Here is a 23,699-nt window from a genome sequence, read left to right on the forward strand (position 1 = left end):
GACAATACCGCAGGAAAGATAACTCTCGCGAACCTAAAAGAAAAAATTTCAAAATGCATAAATCATTTCAAGAAATCTTAAAATTCTTTTTTAAGGTAACTGTTTATATTTCATTTAAAAATATATTAGGTGTTTCAAACGCTCAATTGCAAACAGTGTTAAAATATATAAATTTTACTACCTAATTTACCCTCTAAAACAGAAAAAACTCTTTAGTTATAGCCCATTCAGTGTACATAATTAAAATCAAACAGGTTATCTTAGTTTCAATAGGCAATAACAAAATATCAAAATGTGCAATCAGAATTTACAGTTTATTCGATACTGCCTCAACTTGAAATCAGTGTATTACGACTACTTTCAGCCGATTGAACAGACTATTTTAGGTTGATTGAAAATCATCTTTCTCTCATAAACCTACTATTTATTTATTTCTGTTCCTATAAAGAAATGAACTTATTGGAAAGTAATGAATCAATGTAGCATTAAACAAAAAGATATCTTCAGAACATTTTAATCTAAAAATAGTTGTTAAAGGCATACATAATTTACAGTTATTTAAAATCGACCTGATTCGGCTCGTGTGAATATGAAACAATGCTTCAAAAATAACGAACATCAGATAAGTGTAACATGCTGTGATGAATAAAAGATTGTAACAACACTCACTTGTAAGTACTAATTAGGTAATCACTTAAAATCACACACAGCTAAACAACATTCAAATAACGATGCTGATAAATACGTGCACCAAGACGAATACTTGTGCGTTGTCTTTACACACTGAATTATTGCTGTTTTTACTGAATATTTTCTAACAGTTATTATTTTATAAAAGTTATGAACACATTAAACAATTAAATGAATTTATCTTTTACAAATAAATGTAAATACATGTAGTACATGTCGGACCTATAACAATATAAATTTTCCTTAATTAATGAACATTTCTAAAATATTTCATAGTTTAAAGTTACATAAAACTGATAAAAAACGCCACATGTACACGTAAGTATGTACACATGCTAAACTTTGCATAAAAAATCGTGCTGTTTTGCAAAACAGTGTTACAACAATTCCCTTAGCATCAGTAAAAAAAAGTTACTTCTTCAAATAACACTTCAAGATGCATACTTCTTGTAAATTGTTTAGAAACACTGAACTGTCGCTGTTTAACTGCATCCTTTTGAACAGACTAATTTAATCATATGTGGGAACAAATTATATAATAATTTTTTTTATCTCTCTAGAAAAATATTACTACATGTGCCATTATAAGAACAAGTATATTACTAAACAAATAGTTTTACGCCGTTTACGTTTGTTGAATTACAAACTATATATTGAGTTGTCTTTCACAAATAAAATACATCGTCGAAGTACACGGTATATCGTTGTTTGTCCCGTCATCATACATCATGACACAGTGTTCGTTACCGGATGGCTCACCCGGCCGCCAATTCAGTAACATTGATCTCCCATCAGAAAGACGCCATGTTCCATCAGGAAGATCAGTACCGTCAACGTACATCCCCGATACTGTTTAATGAAAGAGCTCTGATACATAAATATAAGCAAATCAAATCATTTTTTTTCAATTCCTTAATGTTGAATATCATAAGTGTTCGAATATTTATGCTTGTTCAGTTGGTTTGTCCAGATTATGGTGTTTCAATGGTATCGAGCATATATTCATTTTAGGCACTGCCTATTTTCGTAAATTTGATTTCAATGAAAATAATTACGTGTAAATATTTTTTTCTTGAAAACTGCATTTGTGTTTTAAGTGTAATGACGCCTTCAAAAGCACGGAAATTTCCTCTAGCCATAAAGTGCTTAGATGTTTTCAATTATGGCTAATTGATGCTAATAGGTGTATGGTTAAAGATTATATATTCGATTTTTGCAATTGTTATTTTAGTCCATTTTGTCAAATTGTCTTGTCCTTTTTCATCATTTTTTATTTGACAATGTTAATTTTCATTTTTTTTTAACATATGAAAATATATAGTACACATTAAGACACTACAATATTTATCAGTCTTGTTTCTGACTGACTACAGAAATATAGCGGGTTGATTAATCTCATAGATGGCGAAGGAAAGCCGAAATAAAGAAAATACTTTTAAATCCGTTGAGTTTTGTATATTAAAGTTCCCTTTCCAATGTACGAGCGGATTGTATGTATTTCTCTTATTCAAATTTTTCTCTTTTTTATGTACTTTAACAGAGATTATTTCATGCATTAAACGATCAGTAATGTTTTGAAATTTATTTTTGTATTTAACACATGTCAAAAGAAATCTTAAACAGCTCAAATACCATTATGTCTTTAAAAATCCAGATGTTTTCATGTCAACAATAAAATGGTCTGAACTTTTGTTGGTAGCTCTTTATCCCGATTTTAACTCGACGTCTGAAACTTAAATTTTGATTAATTTTTAAAACTACCCAATGGCATTTTATTCGAAAACTATCATCAAAGATGAAAAAATAACATCGGATATTTGAGACTTAATTTATTTATGATTATGTCCTTTTAACTTAATGTGGGAACTTTGATAATACCAGAAAAGTAAAAAGATTAAAAAACTAAACGGGTATCGATTTATAATGCTGAGTAGTGTCGATGGCTGTACATTATTGATTAAAAAAAATAGCTAAAACTTTATTTCAGGCTTAGCCTAGACGTTGTTTATATAAATGACTCGAGTCATTCGTTCAAATTCTTACATCAGTTAAAAAATATACACAGGATTGTAATTGTTAACAAAACCATATCTATTGGATACTGTGGTTTCATCATTATTCAAAGGTATCAATTTTCGTGGATAAAGTGAAAAGCACAGTTTCGAGGATGCATAAATTCGTTGTCAATAATCATATCAATAAAAATGTTAATAGAGATTGTACTTCAATGAACATTAAATTTTGTAGATCAACTTAACTAGGAAATCCAGGAAAATTGGTTTTCAACGAATATTGATGAAACTGCAGTAGAGAAAACTACTTCTCTGATTAAGTTGACGATTGTTTTTACCTCTTTGATGTAATTGATTTCTTATCTTTTCACAATGAACAGATTTAACAACTATTTAACTATATACATGCATTTATATCAAGAAAACTATTTTATGCTAAACGTTGTTAAGAGAACAAAAGTTAACAGGTTTTATCGCTGTTTTCGTATCATTATAGAAAAACATGCACAAAAATGAAATAATTAGCACTACTATATACATTGCTCTAATTGTTTGCTCAATTTACTGTCAATATCTATTTAAGTATATATATTTCTTATTTATATACCAAAACTAAATTATAAAGTTGTATAGGAAGAGATGTTTCAAAACCAGAACAGTTTAATGAAATATATACGTAAAATGTACGTAAAATTGTTCTACTTTTATTGTATATGCTTGTTCATCTTGGCAAAAACTTTGTTTTCTGAAATAGTTAGCACTTCTATATACAAATGACAATATTGAGCTTTGTTTACAAAACAAAGAATTAAGAACTCTGTATCTTGCTTATAATTTGATATTTGATTTTCAAATTTTGACATAGCATTTTAAACTTATATATTTATCTGTATAAACATTGAAAATGGAAAAATAAAATTTGAAAATTTTAAGTCAAATCGTGTCCAAGTCCCTTTAAGGGTTTGTTTTTATTATTTCTTTTTTTCTAAATACGAAAATATGTCAAGCGTACTCATAGTCTTACATATCGAAATACCTTATAGCTGGTCATTTTGTACAGAATATAATGTTGGCGTCTTTTGGCGATTTTTTTTAAAATTTACCAAAATTAAAATCACCGAATTTAAGCAGTTTTTTGTATATTTTGTTGATTTTTATTCTTTTTTATCTTTACTTCGGTGAGCTTGATGAATAAGGACAATTGTTACATGCACACAGTTTTACTGATACAGATGTGAAGTTACTCATAATCAATGCAAACCTAAATTCATGAAATTAAATAAAATCATTGCTATAAGATATAAGTTAATTGTTCAATAATCACCATGTCACATTATCTTGTTCAACTGTACAATTAACTCTGGAGACATGGGTGTTAGCTTGTTTTGTTTTAGGAGACTCGGGTGCAGATAAATTTCTGGTTAATGGTCTCTTCACTAAGGGAAATGAAATTAAAATTGATTGTAAATAATTAAGGAATACATTTTTTTAATTCTTTTATCTAGAACTATTTAGTGATTTTTGTTGAATGTATTGAAGTGTGTGAAGCTGGAATCGGACATCAACTATTTACTACCTTGTATATGCAATTATGACAGGGATTTTTATCAACTACATTTACTTCTCAACTATTAACAATAATAAAGGATATTTAAATGTTTATGAAGAGAATTGTATTCACCAAATTTACATCCGCCAAATAAGTGGAATATTTTCGCAGGTATGATCAGGCAACTCTCAGCGATCGATTGAGTAAAAATTCCTCTGATCGATATGACGTCACAATAAGCAGCATGTCATATTTTACTCTCAAATATGTCAACTTTAACTTTATCTCTAGTCCAAATTTTAAACATTGCAGACGTAAAATCTAACTAGAAACTCTTCCAACTGAATATATCTTCAATTTCTTTGTATTACGTATAATAAACATTGATGACGTCACAAGCATGTTCAATACAGAAGACCAATGTCGGGAGACAAAACAACGGAATGCAGTGTAAACAATGCAGAAATAAGACTTTTTATTGCAATTATCCAAGATTTAGATAATTTTCAGTTACGATATAATCAGGATAATACAGGCATGGATATTTTGTTTTACCAGCGAGTTTTATAAGGTAATCAGATAGACATTTGTATGGCTTGACCGGCCTTTCCTCTTTCAGTGTGTACAAAAAAAGGCAAAAGTGTAACACTACTCTGAATATTATGGCAGATGACTTTGGCAAATATCAAAACCATATGACCTAAAATACTAAGTGCTACAAGAATCCTATGCTTTGTTACTGTAATTGAAAAATACGTAGTTGATTATCATAAGTCTATAAGCCTTAGTTACTGCGTTACATATTTGCATAAACAAGAAATTGCACGATCTAAATCGTGAAATTCAGTCACAAAGATGGAGGACTTTATGCATTGATAAACAAGAGGCCAATTGGCCTTAACGGTCACCTGAGTAGCATATATCCCATACACAAACTTGTCATGGAGTCTCATATACGCATCCAATTAATTAGGTTTCATACTGGAGTAGAAAAATTATAAATTTGTAATGACGACCACATTTCAAAAAGAACTGTGAAACCTATTATTTTGGTGAAAAACTAAAAGATCTGGTCTACAAAATCATGAATTCAGTTTTCCTTTCAGGTGTGTGGGAGTAAAGAAAATAATTTTTTAACGTTGTATGCATTAACATCTATACATCCTATTTGGCCCTGCCCTAGAGTCAAAACCCATCCTTGAGGGGACATAAAAATTAAAATTTCAGTAGAGGACTTCCTGGTAAACATAATTATTAGTCAGTTTTTTTTATACAGATGTGTGAGAATAGAGAAGAAAATTTTTAAACATAATATGCATTAACACTATATTGCGATATTGCGCCCCCCCCCCCCTTCATGTTCTGAATCCCTGATCCAGGGACCATGAATTTCACAATTTAGGTAAAGGAGATTGTGGATATCATAACCATGTATTCATTTTTTTGCCCACATGTGTGGGAGTAGAGAGGAAGATTTTTAAAGATTTAATACATTTTTACTATATGGCCATATTGGCCCCATCCTAGAGCCTGAACACCTTATAAAAGGGTCATGAATTTCACAATTTTGGTAGAGGGCCTCATGGACATCATAACAATGCATTTGATTTTTAACAATTATATATGGGAGTAGAGAAGAAGATTTTCTAAGATTTTTACATTTTTACTATTTGGCCATATTGGCCCCACCCTAGAGCCTGAACCCCTGACCAAGGGGTCATGAATTTCACAATTTAGGTTGAGGGCTTCATGGACATCATTATCATGCATTTAGTTTTTGACAAATATATATGATAGTAGAGAAGAAGATTTTCTAAGATTTAATACATTTTTACTATTTGGCCATATTGGCCCCACCCTAGAGCCTGAACCCCTGACCCAGGGGTCATGAATTTCACAATTTAGGTTGAGGGCTTCATGGACATCATAATCATGCATTTAGTTTTTGACCAATGTATATGGTAGTAGAGAAGAGGATTTTCTAAGATTTAATACATTTTTACTAAATGGCCACATTAACCCCACCCTAGAGGCTGAACCCCTGACCCAGGGGCCATAAATTTCACAATTTTGGTAGAGGGCTTCATGGACAACAAAACCACGCATGTGAAGTTTTTTCTTCACATGCGTGGGAGTAGAGAAGAAGATTTTCGAAAATTTGGCTTTTTTGCATATTTGGCCCCGCCCGTGGCACCCCAGGGGTGGTAGAGCCGCCATAAATTTCACAATTTAGATTCTTCTTACCATATAGATGCTTCACACCAAAAATGGTAACGATTGGCCTGGTAGTTTTCAAGAAGAAGTTAAAAATGTAAAATTGTTAACGCACGACGCACAGACGCACGACGACGGACGAAGACCAATTGCAATAGGTCACCTGAGTGACTCAGGTGACCTAAAAATAGGTATCTAGAAATCTTACGATGAGTGGAAAAACAGTTTCATGCTTAAGGGGACTTGGACACGATTTGACTTAAAATTTTCAAATTTTAATTTTTCATTTTCAATGTTTATACTGATAAATTTAGAAGTTTTTAATTCTATGTCAAAATTTGAAAGTCAAAAATCAAGTTTTAAGCAAGATACAGAGTTCATAATTCTTTGTTTTTTAAACAAAGCTCGAATATTGTCATTTTTTACATATGTGTTGTACTGGTGTAAGTTTTAATCTATTTATGAAGTATTGAGTTAGTTTAAATTGTTTTTTACATGCCATTTTGTCTTAGAAATGGTAAATCTTTGCATTACATATTTTGTAAACAACTATAAGAGTCGAGCTTTGTAAATGTTTACATAACAACCAATTCTTACCTTTATATCTCGCTTATAACATGACTTTAACATTCAATATGTTGGTCAATCATTTAAAATGCACCAGTAAACCATTTTATACATAAAGAATAAAAATAATATTTTTGATCTCAAATCGTGTCCAAGTCCCTTTTAAAACAATGACAAAACTATGTTAATACTTACTTGATTTCAGATTCATGAACGCTTTAATGTATCCATGTTTGGTCGATGTTGATATTCGTACAAGATGTCCTCCATCGTTCTGACATGTGTTTTGTGCTTCAGAGTATAGGTTTTGTACCGCGTAATATTTGAAACAATATCCACTAATTCCACTGATTTTGTCGTATTCAAACTCAGAGCAGCTGCGATAATCTGTATTCAAAATATTAGTTGATTTACACAATAAAAGTCATTGTTTATATCATGATATGCTTAAAGGTCAAGATCTCGAAGTATAGTTGGATTGGTACCTGTTACATGTATGTTTTTAAATCAAAACAACTAAATTTTAAATTAAATCGTTATTTATAAATCACACTATTAAACAAAATAGGTGTATAAGTTATATAAACAGTAGGGATACAGAATATCTAGGGGTTTTCGCAAATCACAAAATTTGCAAAAATTAAATAATGTGTAACGTGTTTACTTGCGTCAGTCATTTTTGGGAATAAAATGTTTTTCTCTCAGAAAACAATACCAACTTTAATTCCTGTGTAAACTTTTTTTGCGATGTATAAGTTATTGCAAAAAAACTTGATTTACAGTATTTTGACACAATCTTGTTTCCTGTCGGTGATTAGTAAAGCTGTTTACCAAAATATCATAACATGGATAAAATGAATTTAATTAATCTTATTGGAAAATGATTTTTAAATTAATTCTAAAGAATACTTACATTTAGTGTATACTGCAATGTCTTTGGGAAAAGAAGGGTCAACTAAGTTTCTTGCGATGTCCATTGATAGCAAAATGCAGCTGGATGTGGCATTCTTCCAAGTATATGACTTACAAGTGACGCTTTGAGAACAATGAGCTGAGCATGATGCCAAGCTGTTCAACAAAACGGTTTGCTGTGAATGAACATAGAGGTCGTCCAAAATTCCATTTACAATTCGTGTGAATTCTGTATTGTTAGCATTGGCATACGTGAGTGCCATATAGCTGAAAACACCTAAAGGAAAATATTTAATCATCATTTCTTTATAAATACGAAACTCATCACAAATTATACTTGATTAACACTTTAAAGCTCATATTTAAGTCTAATTCTTATTCTTTCGGTTTTCAGTAAAAAAAAAATTTGAATCACTTCTTTCAAATGATAAAAACAACATCAGCTGCATTGTTCTTTTATGTTTAGAAGTTTTCTAAATTATCTTTGCATCATTTTGCATTTGCTTTGATAATGAAAACTTTAAATAAAAAAAATAACCTCTGAAATTTTTGTATAAAAATAATAACATAAGAATGCAGTTTTAAACAAATAAATACTTTGAGTGAAATTCTAATCACTCACCAAAAACTGGATAAAAATACATCTTACTCCATCGAAAAGCAATGAACACTTCTGCAACTATCAAGGCCTTACTGTTATTTTAAACTGTTTAAAATCTGTCTTTAAACGTGAAAAATCAATATGAGGTTGCATAGTATTACCGACGAAAACTTAATGTATGAGCGATGCAGATGTTTTTTATTGTCAACGAATTATAGTTAGACTTGGATGACACCACAGGTGTTCTGAGATTAAACACGAGGGAAGTCGAATGCTGCAGATAAATAGTTTCGATAACTATACACCATGGACAGTTAACATGGAAACTATTTCATGGTCAGGCAGCATTAAGAGTATGCTTATTCAAAAACTTTACAAATAAAAAAAATGGTAAAATAAAACGTATCTATCTATCTATCTATCTATCTATCTATCTATCTATCTATCTATCTATCTATCTATCTATCAATCAATCTATCTATCTATTCGTTAATTAGTCTGTCTATCTGTTTGCTGTTAAGCCTTTTTAATATAGTAAAGGAGTCAAATAACACAAAATTCCTTGTTGTGCATTGATGTGAGACAAAAAAGACAAATCCACTTGCTAGAAAATATTAAACCTGTTTGTATACATTCTATTATTTCGTTCTATTCAAAATCCATATGAACAAAGCACTGCATAAAGGAAATTATTAATGTTCCGAGATTTTTCGATTACGTCTATTGTTAGAGCAGAAGTAATCCATAATCAATTTTTATGTACCCGAGAAGAAACATTCCTTAATCCTCTAACAGTTTTTCCAACATGAACAGTTACATAATTATTACATAAAAATAACATTATTGTCCATGGCCACCCCGAAAAAAGATTTGAGATCATGCTAAATGCCCCATCAAAGGAAAAATACATGTACATGCACCTAACTAAGCAATAGTTTTTGTCCATAAAATCATTGACACTGGCTCCAGGGATGGGGTGAGAAATATGGTGTAACAATCTATAAGAGCCTCCCATGTTTGATACAATGCCGACTGGTGACACCTGAGGTTTTTCATATGGGGTTGTTCAAATTAAGGACTTTTACTCTGCCTGATGAAATTTACTGTAATACTAGTTGGAAGACTTCATACCCTAACCATGACGTGGATTTGAGGGCTATTCGTGGACCCTCATAGCAAAGCATAAATCCAAACGAAAAATCCTGTAATGATTCTAATGCCACCAAACGGTGGGAAATTAGCAAAATATTCCCGTAATTTTGAAACTATGACTGGAATAGCTATCAGCAATGGTGCTGAGATCTAAATGACGGGGTACAGTATAGGGGACACGACTGGCTGCACTTGGGGCTGAGGGCCTCCTGGGGAGTTAAGGTCGCCATGTTGTTATCCCACTACTAGACCTAGAATTCAAAATAGATCATTAGGATATATTGTGCCTAATAAATTGGTAATTTAGTGTACACAAAATACATTAATGTTTGTATTGGTACTAGTATTTGTTACATTTCCCCTTATAGTTGAATCTTATCACTTCAAGAGAGAGGTATGCTGAAATTATGTCTTGGCACCACTGATTGGCGAGGTGTACATATTGAATCTTGAACATCAGAAGGACACAAACCTTTTGTCAGTTATGTACATCATTTATTTTATTTTTTATTTTACAGATAAAATGATCTTTATTGAAATTTATATAGAAAAGAAGTACCATTATATTTTAAATGAAATTTATTCTCAATAGATTTTCAGCGTTAGATTATGTATAGGTGACGCTCCTTTGACTCAGTGTCAATTGTTAATAATGTAACTGTAAGAAGGACCAAGATATCCAAACTGAAACACTAATTATAACGGCTTAAGAATCTTGAAGCTGGTCAACGTAAAAACTGATATCATGACACGGACCCATATTGACGATTGACGAACATTTTCGGTTGACCAAGACAAAAATTTAGATTACCGTTACATTTGTTTTTGTAAGCTATAAATACATCAAACATATGTGGCATTTGTGTTGAAATGAAAGGGAAAGTAAGCATACAAACTGTTTAGATAAATCTTATAATGAAAACTTGGTTATTTCCCAAAAGGCTACTCGGCAAGAACAAAAGCTTATTAAATAGGGTTCATTGAAATCAATATCGAACACATGTAGAGGGATTTGTAAAAACATTACAAAATACAAAAGAAACATGTTTCCAGTACTAAGATGTAACGATTCACTGGTTAATTTGAAAAACGCAGTACACTAAAAATAATGTAAAAGAAATGCAAAGCTTAGTGAATGCTTGATATTCTTCACTGTCTTTCATCTTACCCCAAGACAAAAAATCTTCTTCTGTTGTTATTAAAGCAATTTTTCTTGATTATTTTAAAATATATTCAATGACCATTAACTCAAAAAGTAGGTTTTTGAAAGAGAAAAATAACATCACAATCAAAGGTTTATAACATACAATAAATGACTTTTCATTTTCATCAGTGGATTTTTTTTTTTATTCTGAGTAAACGTCATCCTGAAATAACATTAAATAAGTATCGCCACCCCAGTTTTACACCCGTGTTACGAGTAAACCACCTGGGCTAACTCCGAAAGAGAATAAACCTTTCTCTAATTTTGATTTCAAAGGTGCACAACGGGAAAACTTGGAAGGTGCAACTTGTCTAAATTGCACTTATTTAGCAAGTATTTTATAAAAGAAAACTAGAGCCATGTAATCAGACATTTGACTTGTTTTATCCAAAGACCTACATCCTTTCTTTTCTATGATAAAAGAACTAAATAACTGTTATTCTTTAGCCTTGATGTATCTATCGTAGCTATACGTCTATTTTCAGACAACAAATCTAAACCTAGGATGCCTTCATTTTTGATATCGGCAACCCAAATATTCTAAAGAATTTTCTGTTTGTCTACCACAACTGAAAGAACAAGACCGGTCCTGACCAAGTCCTGACCAAGACATGGAGAAGATTCACCAATGGCTGTTATAATATGAACATTTTCTGATAAATTTGAGTTGTTCAATAAATGCAAATGCTTTGAATGGATGTGCTCCTGCGATATGCTTCTGTACCCACCAATAAATACACAGATTCTATTTCTATATTTCAGTCTAGAAATAAACCTGTACTATGTGGTAAATGATTTATTAGCACTGACTGGGGCAGTTTGTCTAATGTCGAATAATGCCTCTTGAACTCGACAATGATGCTTTTTCCGGACGTTGCTTTGGCGTCCCTACACGGTGCCACTACCACCAAAACTGCTTTATTCGGTAAATTTATCTATAAGGTACCTGTACTACTAAACTTTTACACCAAACAGACTATTCTAAACATTTCAACGTTCACAGAATATTAAAATACAAATACAAGATTCGGAAAGTGCTATGCTTAACTATACTCATGTGAAGAATCGGTGCAAACCGGAAAACTTGAAATGGGCATCTTGTCTAAATTGCACTAATTAAGCAAATACTAGTATTACATTAAGAAATTAAGAAAGGCAAATCTTAAGAGAAACAAATTTTCCAAGGGTCAGAGTCCAGGAATGCGTAGACTTAATTCTATTTTAAATTCATATTTTAAGTCATAACTTTGTATGAAAACTAATATTCATAACTGTCCTTAAAGAATCTAAAGTTATTTTCTATGAATGTCAGCTTAAGTTTATGATAAAACATCTAACTAAACTTTATTAAACCAACCTAAATCAATTCAATACCGCCGTATTGATTTATTATTCCAAATATGAACGTCGTATGCTGGAGTAAATCCGGAAATATTCACTTAATCTGTATCTGATAGACGTTTAAACATCAATTGGCATTTCCAATTTGTTTTGAAAGACACCTAATGGAAGCTACTGTTACTGTAAACTAACTTCATAAAAAAACAATTTTTATCTGAAAAGTAAAGACTTAATCTTGTGCCATTACTAAAGTTCTTACTAAATAGATGTATGCATAGATTGTACATATACCTAACTCGCATAAAAACGCAATTGAATGGTGTATGAATAAACTTTGATTATTATGATAATTAAGGGGATTCCTAAGAAATTACTTGCTAGTTTAAACCTATTTAAATCAATAATAGACAATGATTAAATACTATAGCTTACAAGGTTTACTATTGTGTACACACTAATAAATATGAATATTTAGTTGTGAGTTATTTCCCAGTATTTCAAATTGTTGCTTTTTTGCCAGCCTTGAATTAAAAAGTCAATACAGGGTCGCTTAGGATTAACATGTGGGCTATCCACGTGCATCGCTTTTGAGTTTACTTAAGATTAAGCGTCACAGTGGATTGAGAAACCGTAAGAGGTATTATCTGACCATAATACTGATGATAAAAAATTGTAATGAAGAAACCAGTAAATCTAAAAGTTTATATTACATATGTCACGTCAATTTTTTTTTTAAACATTAAACATTTAACAAGGAAAACAACAAAAGTAAATGGTGTAATTGAAAATAATCATAAGTAATCATGATTACAGCAAGAAAATCAAATTAATGTAATCGATTATTTTGAAATTGCACGTAATCAGCTTGAAATATATTATTCGTAAAATTCAACGAAATTGTATTTTAGTAGATTACTTTTGCAAGGAATCGATTTCATCCTTGCCTTTTCATATTTGGACCCTATACATTAAGTTGTCTTTCGCATATGAAAGGAATCAAGGCAGTGCAAAACACATCATTGTACGTCCCGTCATCAAACATAATAACACAATTTTCGCCACCACCGCCAGTTGGTTCCCCTGACCGCCAATTTAGAAACATAGGGCTTCCATCAGAAAGACGCCAACTTCCGTAAGGAATGTTAGTTCCATCAATGTATATTTCCTTGCCTATTTAAAATATTTAAAACAGAATCATAGTCAAGATCATAATATCATCTACATTTTAAAACTCTTCATCATACTCATCATTTTTATCATCATCATCATGATCATTATTATCATCATTATCATATTTTATTAATCAATATGTTCATTATCATTTTAACTAGAATGCGTAGTTTATGTAGTAATTGTCGCTGTACAATAAAACACGTTTAAAACTAAGTGGAAATATGTATTCTATTTTTTTTACTAGATTTTGACCCGTGCGTGCACGGGTTGACATAGCATATAATATCGGACATTTACGAAATAGATACTTACTATATTGTAGACATTTGCTTAACCAAACTTTAAGCCTACAATAATGTTATTTATTCCACTACACTCGAGCTCTGCTGAGTTGGAATTATGTGACTGTGTCTGGGGAAAGGCCTTCACCACAGTTAGAATGCCTCCCATTTACCCATAATGAAGCAGATAATTGCAGAATCGTTCCACAACGATTTTGGAGAAAATAAAGAAAGTTGCATTGAAAATAACAGTCAAATTGTTCATAACAAACCATTTTGAAGCTGTAATTACCATCTTCGAAAAGTTTAATTAGAATTTAACTTTTCGAAGACAGGTTTTTCTAGAAGAATTAATCATTGGTGAACAATTATATGATAACCATAGTAACGGACCCAAATGTAATTAAATGTTTTGAAAACGTTTGCTCAACAAACATTCTGATACTTGTTCATTTTTATATTTCCATTTCAATCCAACAAATGAAAACATTAATTTTAAAATGCGAGATCAGAAATAACATTTCCGTTTATTGACAAAAAAACATGCACATTTTATATGATGTATTGTTTTCCTTCATTGACATGTTTAATATAACTTTAAGTAGTATTTTTTTTTTACTTTAAACCACTGTAAAGGGGTGCATACATATACAAATGGACCGTACATGTAAGGGCTGTTACGACGTACTTTGAAAAATTACGCACTTTGAAAAAAAAATTCAATGTGCGTTAGTTTTGGGACCAAGTCAACGCACTTTGAAAAAAAAACCGATTTTTTTCAAAGAGCGTTGAAATCGTCGATACTAACGCACTTTGAAAAAAAAATGTTCATGGTTTATTGAAAATAGTTTTATATACAATAAATGATTGTTTTAACCCTACTTTGATTAGAATTCGAAAAGAGGGTTACTGTTGAAACACATAGATTCTTTAACATACCAATGCATGTACTTATACAGAGCATATTTCTTTTTCGATCTTAAATGTTTACCCAAAGTTGCTGAAAATCTTATGTTTTGGAAAGAAAACTGGGAATAGGGGACCTTCTTCTTGTAATCAATTAAATGATGCACTGGTATTTGACCTGTATCTTTGGTTAACTCCCACCCCACCTCCATCCCCGTTCTAAATACGTTAAATTAGATTCACGAGTGTCAACAAATCATCATACTATCAACAAATTAGAAATTCAGTTCCAGAATTTGTGATATAAAAATATTTTTTTCAAAGTGCGTTAAGAGTCTCGATACTAAAAAAATGTTGATGTACCTTCATAACGCACATTTTTTCAAAGTGGGTTAATTTGATCCAAAATTTAACGCACTTTGAAAAAAACTTTCAAAGTGCATAATTTTTTCAAAGTGCATTGCCACAAAGGGCGAGTATTGCTTGTGCACGAGAAAGATATAATAGCTTAAAGACAAACTTCCGTCAGCAATTCCACAATTCACTATACATTTGACTACGGGATGTATTAAGGATACATTCCATGGTCTTTAAAGTGATGTGTTATTTTTTTATAATTATAAAAGAAAAACGGGAGCAAAATATCACTTAAAGCTTGGCAAATACGTTCCTACCATAAATAATTGTATCGACTAAAAACCACTTTACTGAATAAGTGCTGTAAGCTTAAGGGAATTCATAATACTTTTGCTTACTTTTTATTAGAAAAACATTATATAAAGTGGAAAAAAAGTTACATTGTATATGCTTCCTTTGATGGTTTCTGCAAGCTCTAAGGTAACGAACGACTATTATTGAAACAAAAAACATTGTTTATTGACGAAGGTAAACATACTTCCTGCAATATCCATTTAAAACCACATTTTTAAAAGGTTTTTTCAAACATTAGTCCGTTAGAATAATGTCCACAATATTCACTCCTTCATCAATACATTGTGATATGGCATTTCAAAAGTGTAGTTATGTACGATACGGTCTAGAATTTGTCGTATAATTCATAAATAGACTTTTAGAAATTCAAGGTTTTTTAGTTTGCCTTACCCTATTTAAAAAATGTTGAAGGAAACTAATGATAAACAGCATCTGAATACGACATCTTTTCGAATAGTCAATGAATGTTTACACATTATCAATTCAAAATTCATTCTTAAATATCAAATTTCGAGTGAGCAGGTGATCAAATATATTTTTTCAGTGAATATTTGGTGGGGGGGGGGGGTCTGCAATATAAATCGGTGATGTTGAATGTTCAATGATATAAATGTTTGACTTTTATCAAACATGATAACGGCGTACATGTATAAACACAAGAAGATGTATTCATGCGTCTTGCGTTTCTTTGAGCTAAATCTTTCTTATAAAAATTAAAATTGAAAGAATAATTTTGGACCAAAATCGTTACCATGCCCCTTTAATAAAACTTTTTAAAAAACCATTCATTTTATTGGTATGTGAAGTTTTTTTCCATTTGATGAAAAGATATTTCAGTTACATGGTTATAAACAACATGTTTTTTTCACCACTGAGCATTGTGACGTCAAAAACAAGACGTCAAGATGACGCACGCACAGTTTATTGAAATTCCCAATCATAATATCACTCTTGGAGTCGTGTGCCTTTCACCCTGCAATTAATATTTTCAACGCCGCTACACCATTTGCCATCCTATTTGCTCACATTTTTTCGAGAATCAAAAGTTAGTTCTTCGTAGTCTTCATTTTTGTTACTGTCCGTTTTCAGTCAATTTTAAAGAGGACTATCGGTCTTTAGTTTCTGATTTCTTTTCAACGAAACAATATATTCTGTCATTATTCAGAACAAAAAATATCAAGACAATACTTAATTTGATGTTTGAATATATATAAAGAAATATAACTTTTGACATAGTATTATTAGTTCCCTACCGGTTTTCACCGAAAGGGACTATAGCTTTCCTCTGCGTCCGTCTGTCTGTCCGTCCGTCTGTCTGTCCAACTTCAGTTTTCCACTCTTTTTTCTTTATGCGTTTTAGGAATAATATGAAATTTGCTGAACCGCTTCAAAATGTCAAACTACAGATCAAGTTTACATCTGGTTCACAAATTTTCGAGAAAATTACTGTAAACGTATTACATTTGGCTGTTTTCTATTTAGCGCTTTTGGCAGAATGCTGCTTCTGCTAAATTAAGAACATCGCTAAATGTCATGCATATTTTTATAAGAATAGTCATATTCAGGAATACGCTAATTCAAATCCACGCCAACTTGTTTAAAAACTTATTTCCGCCAAATATCGTACACGCCAAATATGATGCGTTTACAGTAATTTATTATATTCCAATTTTTTAATGTTCGGATTCGATATTCTGCAAAACAGTGCATTGTTTTCCCAATTTCCACAAACCGGTATGGGACGTGTATTGCTTATGCAATACTCTTAGAATGCTTGTTAGATTTTATTGTTGACATACATGTAACAAGTCACACATTTTGACCGTGCACTGGACCTCGTTTTTAAAGGTTTTAATTTTAAAACTTCTTAGAAAAATAATTATATTTATCTTATTATTTTTTAATTATTTGAAACTATTGCTTAACAATGTCTTTCAAATTTAGTAATAATATTGCAACAAGTCAAACAGCTAGGGCAAACGTCTTCGGATTTTTGGATTCGCCTTCGTTTTTCCTATATCATTCATAAAATGAAATAATGAAAGCGATTTTCGAAATGGCTTGTACAAACATTGACATTGATTTCAATTTTTGATTAGAAATATATGTAGTAACTCAAAATTCATATATCATCATTTTCTTTCTGACACTTTATTTTCGAAATCGGTACAATCATACTGAAAGGCAGCGCAAATTAAAGTTGACACTTTTGACCAAAAGCTGTAATTAACAAAATTTGATGTATATTTACAAACTTTATGATTTTATATAAGCTAATTAAAAGATGTTACATTTATTTCTCAATGGAAATTTGTGCATTAGTAATTCTAAATGTAAAATTGATGACGAACTGGGCAGCCATTATTTTCTAACATTGTGCTGTTAGAAAGGTTACTTTAAACTGAATTGGAATTAATTAAAAAAGTTTTCATGAAAATAACTTTTGAAGAAATGGAAACGTCTTAATCGTCTGTCGTCTTAAATTTTACGGAATCAGTAAATTATCAATAGACGCAGCTGTGCAAAAACGTCAACATGTTAAAAGGATAAAATATAAAAAATTCAAATTTAAAAATCGTGGTAAAATGAAGTTTCTCTCAACTTACTTGATTTAAGATTCATGACCTGTAAAATAGCCGCATGTTTGGTTAATGTTGGTATCCGTACAAGATTTCCGCCATCGTTTTGACAAATGCTCTGTGTTTCAGAATACGATTGGTAATCAGTGTAAGCTTTGTAGCAAAGTCCACTCATACCAGTCATGGCTTCGTATTCAAACTCTGAGCAATCACTGTAAACTGTGGTTTAAAAAAAGAAATAAAAAGATTAAAATTGAATGCATTAAATTTTTGTTCTTGTTCATTTAATCACATTTACATTCGCTACGTACATGTATGTTTCCCTCTAATTCTTATGAACAGTGATTGTAATTCACAATTGTATAGAAACTGACAAAACCTGTATCTACACGATCCAGTTTCAACCAGTTTATCGAGAAGTCGAAACTTTTAGCAACCTAAGAAAAATCACGGACCGCACGAAATACATGCATTCACGATGATATAAGATGTTAACTTCCTTATAAGATGAGTTTGTGATTTCTTGTTTCTTACGTACTGATGAACATGAAAAAAAAATAGATACTGTACCTTACATTTTTACAATCAATTAATTTATTTGTAAAAAGAGAGGTGAAAAAATAAACAATAAAATGCTTTCTTTGTTAATGATTCATCCGGGTTATGAAGGTAGCGATCACTGCCCCCCCCCCCCCCCCCAAAAAAAAATACCGTGTAAACCACTTACCCGGTTTACAGTACCGCTATCCATTAAAATACACTGAATATTATAGGATGCTGGTTACAGAATGCAGGATGCATGATACCGAATATAACAGAATAAAGCTCTATCTATCCATCCTTTCCATTAAGCGGTCAACATCGAGCATGAAATTAATGGTTTTCTCGAATTCTTTTTCACAACACGAAAGTTTAATGCTAACCATAATTTTCAAATTTATTATGAATTATTTACAACAACTTTTGCAAATATATGTTTAAAAACTAAGCTATAAATCATATTTTTTTTAAATCCGTATTTAGAAGTTTGAACAGATTTTTGAACACTTTTTTTAACATTTCATTCTTAAATTTTAATCTGATATTATGAAATGTATAATACCGGTATGTACATGTATAGGATGGATAGGATTATCAATGATGAATTATATACTGGATGCTAAATACAGGATAGGATATAGGTTAAGTTGTAAACTATATATCGATAATGTCACTTATTTATTTTTTTTCAATGTCGCTACATGTATCTTTATATCTCACATAAATCAACAAAGGAATCTTTTTTTTTTTAATTTTTTAAAATAAGATTTGCTTATGACAATATTGTTGCATGATCTGGCACATAACGAAATTTATTGTCAATTAACAATAATTAATTAATATAGATAAATAATGTTTTTTAAAAATTGTCTGAGCAATACCTACATGTCGTGTACACTGCAATGTCTGGGGAAATCAGAGGATTGAAGGAGTTTCTTCTGACGTCCTTCGAAAGCAAGAAACATTGGGAAGCGTAATTCGTCCAGGCATATGACCTACAATCCACGTTCTGTGAACACAGAGTTGAACAGGTTGCCAAAGAATGCACAGAAACGTTTTGGAGTGCATTGGAATACAGTTCCCCCAAGTCTGCGTGTTCAACTCGTTTGAATGATCTTTCGGTAACATGAGCACCTGACGCCGCCAACAGGATGGTCATCCCTGTAAGACAATATTGAGAAAAGTCAAGTTTGTTTTTTACAACTATAGATGCATACGGTTCACGAGTTTTTAATGTGGTTGTGGCGATTGATTTTCTTACGAAATACCTAAATCTTTTGGCGCATCCTAATCAGGTAAAAGAATAGTTACCATCGTAACATTCGAAACTTTTTGTGATTGATATTTTAGCTTTGAACTGGAAAGATGAGAACATCTACATATATTTCTTTTCACATTTTAAACTAAACACTTACTTGAAATTCATGATATGGAAAAACACAAATAAGATGAAAAAACTTGAATAATTCATCTGAAAATATATGTTTTGTTTTTTTTTAATTTTTAGTGAAATTTACAAAACTTACCAAAAACTCGACAGAGAACACCTCCGACTTCATAACAGCACATTGTGAAAAACTATGATAATTCGATAAGCCTTTCTCTAAAGGTCATGGTTTTAAATTTCAATATGCAATTCCAGTAGGCTGCATATACGTCACATCCTAAAGCGCTTATTATGGGTCTGATCGAAAGTTTTTCAAGCAATATGATTATGTAAATCTAACCTGAGTTTTATATTTGACATCAAACAAAAACTGTTTATTTAGTTATCTGGAGACCGGCAATCCAAATGTTAATTTCATCGAAGGGAGTTATAATGGAACATAGGACAATGTGATGATTAATTCAAGCATAGAAGGTTCCGGTTTTTTAACTACAGTAAACCAGATAAAAAGAATATTCTAACACGCTAAAATACAATATTTTGAGCATATGTAAATTGGAATACAGTGTAGATAGTGAAATTTATACCCTATCTGTTTTATAATCGACCGAAGCATTCCTGAAATATTAGGCATCAAAGTATCGAAAGGAGAGTCTGCTTAGGTCATTCGTTAGAGTAGTAGACATGTGACCGAGCGATTTGGGATCAATCCCCGAGTGAAGAATTTTTAGACGGGGTCACGTGACCCCGTCTATTGGTTTACTGTCGGCCGAAGTCTCAAACCGGAAGGCACGCGTAGAACACATGAATTGAGTCTACGCGTAAGAAAATAGTGCAGAATGTTTTCATGCATTTCAGTACATATGTATCATAAAAACACGCATTAAATCTTTTTAAGTCCTCTGTGTATAAACAAAATTCTATTTAGAAAATAAACAAATAGTTTTATTGATCAAAATATTCTTGCTCGGGTTCAAATGTAGAATGTGCGTCGTTGACGATTCAGTTTGTGTACGAGCTCATTAATCAATAGAAGAGGTTGATGGTGGAATCGAAATTAAAGTTCCCAAACGCAATGTGCCATTTTTGAAAAGTTGTGAATTTTATTTTGACAATCTTTCACCTTAATACAACCAAACTTCATGCGCAAGCCGAAGTTAAAATCGGGACGGGTTATACACATATGTTTTACAAATTAAATAGGTGTTTCATTGGCTTCCAGTCTACTTGCGGTATGACTGCTGTTCGTCTCTAAAGAAATTTTGTACAAAGAAAATAAAAACAAGTCTGAATTTGCCTTCTCGTTCGTTTGTTCTTTAGTTGATTAAACTGAATTTAAATCTTAAACAATGCATTGTAAGCAAAATCTATAATAGATTATACATTTTGGAAGACTTATGCATTATATAAATAGTGCCTGTTTGGGAGGGTAACAGTTGAAATTGACACCCCGAGGTGGTTGACAATGGTTATCGAGGGGTGTCAATTTCAACTGTTATCCTCCCAAACAGGCAATATTTATTTTATTATACTGAATGTCTTAATTTTAGAGAATTTTTTACTGCTTTTATATAGAAATGACTTGAATTCTACGGCGAACCGTACGCGCATGATTTACGCGCATGTAACAATTCGTTTTGTTATACTTTCATGTTAAATACTGAAATCTGATTGGTTAAGACGCAGTTAATAATATTTTTTATTACCCTCAGAACCAAATGAAAGATATTTACAGGTTCATGTTCATGTTCACTATCAGGTTCAAATTTAATGACTTATACGAGACTGCTGTTGCACTTGTAGTTCTCAAAGTAAGGTTGGTCCCGTAACAATTACACGCTAATGGCGGTGTTGACAATCTCTGTTATTTGTGTCTCTGATTTTCGGAGTATGATTTTAAAGGAAAGGAACGGTTGTATCGTAATTCGTGTAGGTGATGCACGAGTTTACACAAAAAACTGGTAAGTGGCGGACGGATTTATTTTTACCTATTAATTTTGCATGAATCGCAAATGAAGAAAATCGTGTCAGATAAGTCGGTCTTAAAAATCAAAATGGTGACCGTGACAAATCTTTTAATTGTTTTTTTGTTAAGTTCTTGGAGTCTTATTTTTAAAAAAAATATTTCTAACGTCAGGTGCCTGTGTTTTTTATCGGTATACAAATGTTCACTTTGTTTGTTAATTCAGCAGTTTTAGAGTTTTCGGGCTTTTCATAAAACTTTTATTACGGATACCGTACGTCCGACTTGTGGATTTTCCCTTGGATCACAACTTTATATACTTTGATATAGTTTCCCGGTTAGTAATTTTAAAAAAAAGTTTCCTTGGAGTCTTATTTTACATAATATACCGTTGTGTCAATTTTCTACAATTATGAAGGCCGGGATTGAGTAAAATTTAGACAAAGTATCAGACAATTGCAAAAAAGCCGAATTAACATAGATTGTAACAACTAAATAATTCAAACGCATAAATTTTGGAAGCATACTAGTATTCGAGGAAATCCAGGACAATTACAAATTCAAACTTCCAAGACCCCGTATTTCATTACTCTCAGTACTTTGATTTTTTCTTCCAGTTATGAGCTTGGATACACGAATTTATCTCATCTCATCTTATCATAAATCAGACAGAAGACCACTCGTTGCCTGCAACGAGAATTTCTAGTCGATAACGTATTCCGTTTCCAACAGAAGACCTTATTGTTTCTTTCTGTTTCTTTTTCCCTAATTTAAGGGTATTCCGTCTTTAGCGTTAGTCCCTTCTATCATTCTATTGTTTCCTTTTCCTTTTCTTATTATTAGGGTCTTCTGTCTTCAGCAGAAGATTCATCTGTTTCTTTATTATATCTTTTTTTTCACTTTTCTTTTAAATATATATGTTTTTAGCTCACCTGAGCTGAAAGCTAGTGAGCTTTGTATGTTGTCTGTCGTCGTTGTTGTTGGCGTTGGCATTGTCTTTGGCGTTGGCGGCGTTGTCGTTGTTGTTGTTAACATTTTACATTTTCATCTTCTTCTCCAGAACCACAAGGCAGATTTTAACCAAACTTGCCACAAAGCATCACTGGGTGTAGGGGATTCAAGTTTGTTCAAATGAAGGGCCACCACGCCCTCTTTAAAGGGGAGATAATTTAGAATTATTGAAAATTTGTTGGTATTTTCAAAAATTTTCTTCTCATAGTCCCCGGAAGTAGGGTTAGGCCACAGAGGGGGTGAACTTTTACAAAGGAATATATAGAGAACATCTTATCAAAATATTCTGGGAAAGTTTTCAGTCAATAAAGCTGTTACTTGTGTGAAAGCACAGGTTGTGCAGATTAAAGTTTAGATTATAGTGGGGCCACAAAATGGGGGGGGGGGGGTATATAGGAAAAATCTTCTTACTGGCACAACAACATAAGGGGCTTGGTATTTACCAAATAAAAAATTGGCAGATTTTAATTTTTTTAGCAAGATATCTACTTTACTTAGTTGTCAAGATATTTTGATTTTGATACTGTAATGCTAATTTGAGTTAAGGCTATTGTTGTTTTGGTGAGCGATGTGGCTCCTGGGCCGCTTCTTTTTCTGATCTTACAAATTTTGTGTAGACGATTTCTCGGCGAAGGCACGTTCGATTTACTTCGTTTTTTCAAGGTTGATGAGTTGTTATTGCCGTTTCAGGTTTTTTTTTTATCTTAACTTCTGATCGAAAGTAATCGTCCTTAAACTATTTTAAAACGTCAATATTCCTGCGCACAAAACGCAATCTCAAAACACGAGTAAAGATAAAGGGATGAAATTTTCAGGGATGTTAAAGGAAGCTCTTTTTTTCCTGTGCACCTGGTTTAAAAAAATGTCTGCTGTTTCTATCGGTCGTCACCGGACGGAAACAAAAAA

At 31.8% G+C, this 23,699-nt stretch overlaps 2 protein-coding genes across 3 annotated transcripts; both read right to left on the reverse strand.

Annotated features, from left to right (window-relative positions):
- Positions 1–1,336: 1,336 nt before the first annotated feature.
- Positions 1,337–8,588, reverse strand: LOC128157646 (collectin-11-like). Its single transcript, XM_052820210.1, has 4 exons — positions 8,567–8,588; positions 7,946–8,221; positions 7,228–7,419; positions 1,337–1,539 (listed from the first exon to the last, which is right to left on the reverse strand). The coding sequence occupies exons 1-4, from the start codon at positions 8,586–8,588 to the stop codon at positions 1,337–1,339; spliced, it is 693 nt and encodes a 230-aa protein (XP_052676170.1).
- Positions 8,589–12,965: 4,377 nt separating this feature from the next.
- LOC128160689 (uncharacterized) lies at positions 12,966–22,981 on the reverse strand. 2 transcript variants are annotated; one of them, XM_052824049.1, is made up of 4 exons: positions 22,715–22,981; positions 19,318–19,593; positions 17,920–18,111; positions 12,966–13,412 (listed from the first exon to the last, which is right to left on the reverse strand). In XM_052824049.1, the coding sequence occupies exons 1-4, from the start codon at positions 22,815–22,817 to the stop codon at positions 13,204–13,206; spliced, it is 780 nt and encodes a 259-aa protein (XP_052680009.1). In that variant the 5' UTR covers positions 22,818–22,981; the 3' UTR covers positions 12,966–13,203. The 2 variants fall into 2 exon arrangements, with proteins under 2 accessions (XP_052680009.1, XP_052680010.1); XM_052824050.1 differs by lacking the exon at positions 22,715–22,981 and adding an exon at positions 19,959–20,147.
- Between the last annotated feature and the right edge of the window lie 718 nt (positions 22,982–23,699).

The sequence above is a fragment of the Crassostrea angulata genome, chromosome 8 (genome assembly GCF_025612915.1).
Source record: "Crassostrea angulata isolate pt1a10 chromosome 8, ASM2561291v2, whole genome shotgun sequence".
Classification (NCBI taxonomy): domain Eukaryota; kingdom Metazoa; phylum Mollusca; class Bivalvia; order Ostreida; family Ostreidae; genus Magallana; species Magallana angulata.

Coding starts and splice junctions, on each gene's coding strand:
- LOC128157646 (XM_052820210.1), bottom strand. CDS start 8,588: ATGTATTTTTATCCAGTTTTTG. Junction 8,222..8,566: donor GTATTTTTATCCAGTTTTTG/GTGAGTGATTAG, acceptor ATTTTCCTTTAG/GTGTTTTCAGCTATATGGCA. Junction 1,540..7,227: donor GTTCATGAATCTGAAATCAA/GTAAGTATTAAC, acceptor TTCATTAAACAG/TATCGGGGATGTACGTTGAC.
- LOC128160689 (XM_052824049.1), bottom strand. CDS start 22,817: ATGTTAACAACAACAACGACAACGCCGCCAACGCCAAAGACAATGCCA. Junction 18,112..19,317: donor CATTGCAGTGTACACGACAT/GTAGGTATTGCT, acceptor TTTAAACCACAG/TTTACAGTGATTGCTCAGAG. Junction 13,413..17,919: donor GGTCATGAATCTTAAATCAA/GTAAGTTGAGAG, acceptor TATTTTAAATAG/GCAAGGAAATATACATTGAT.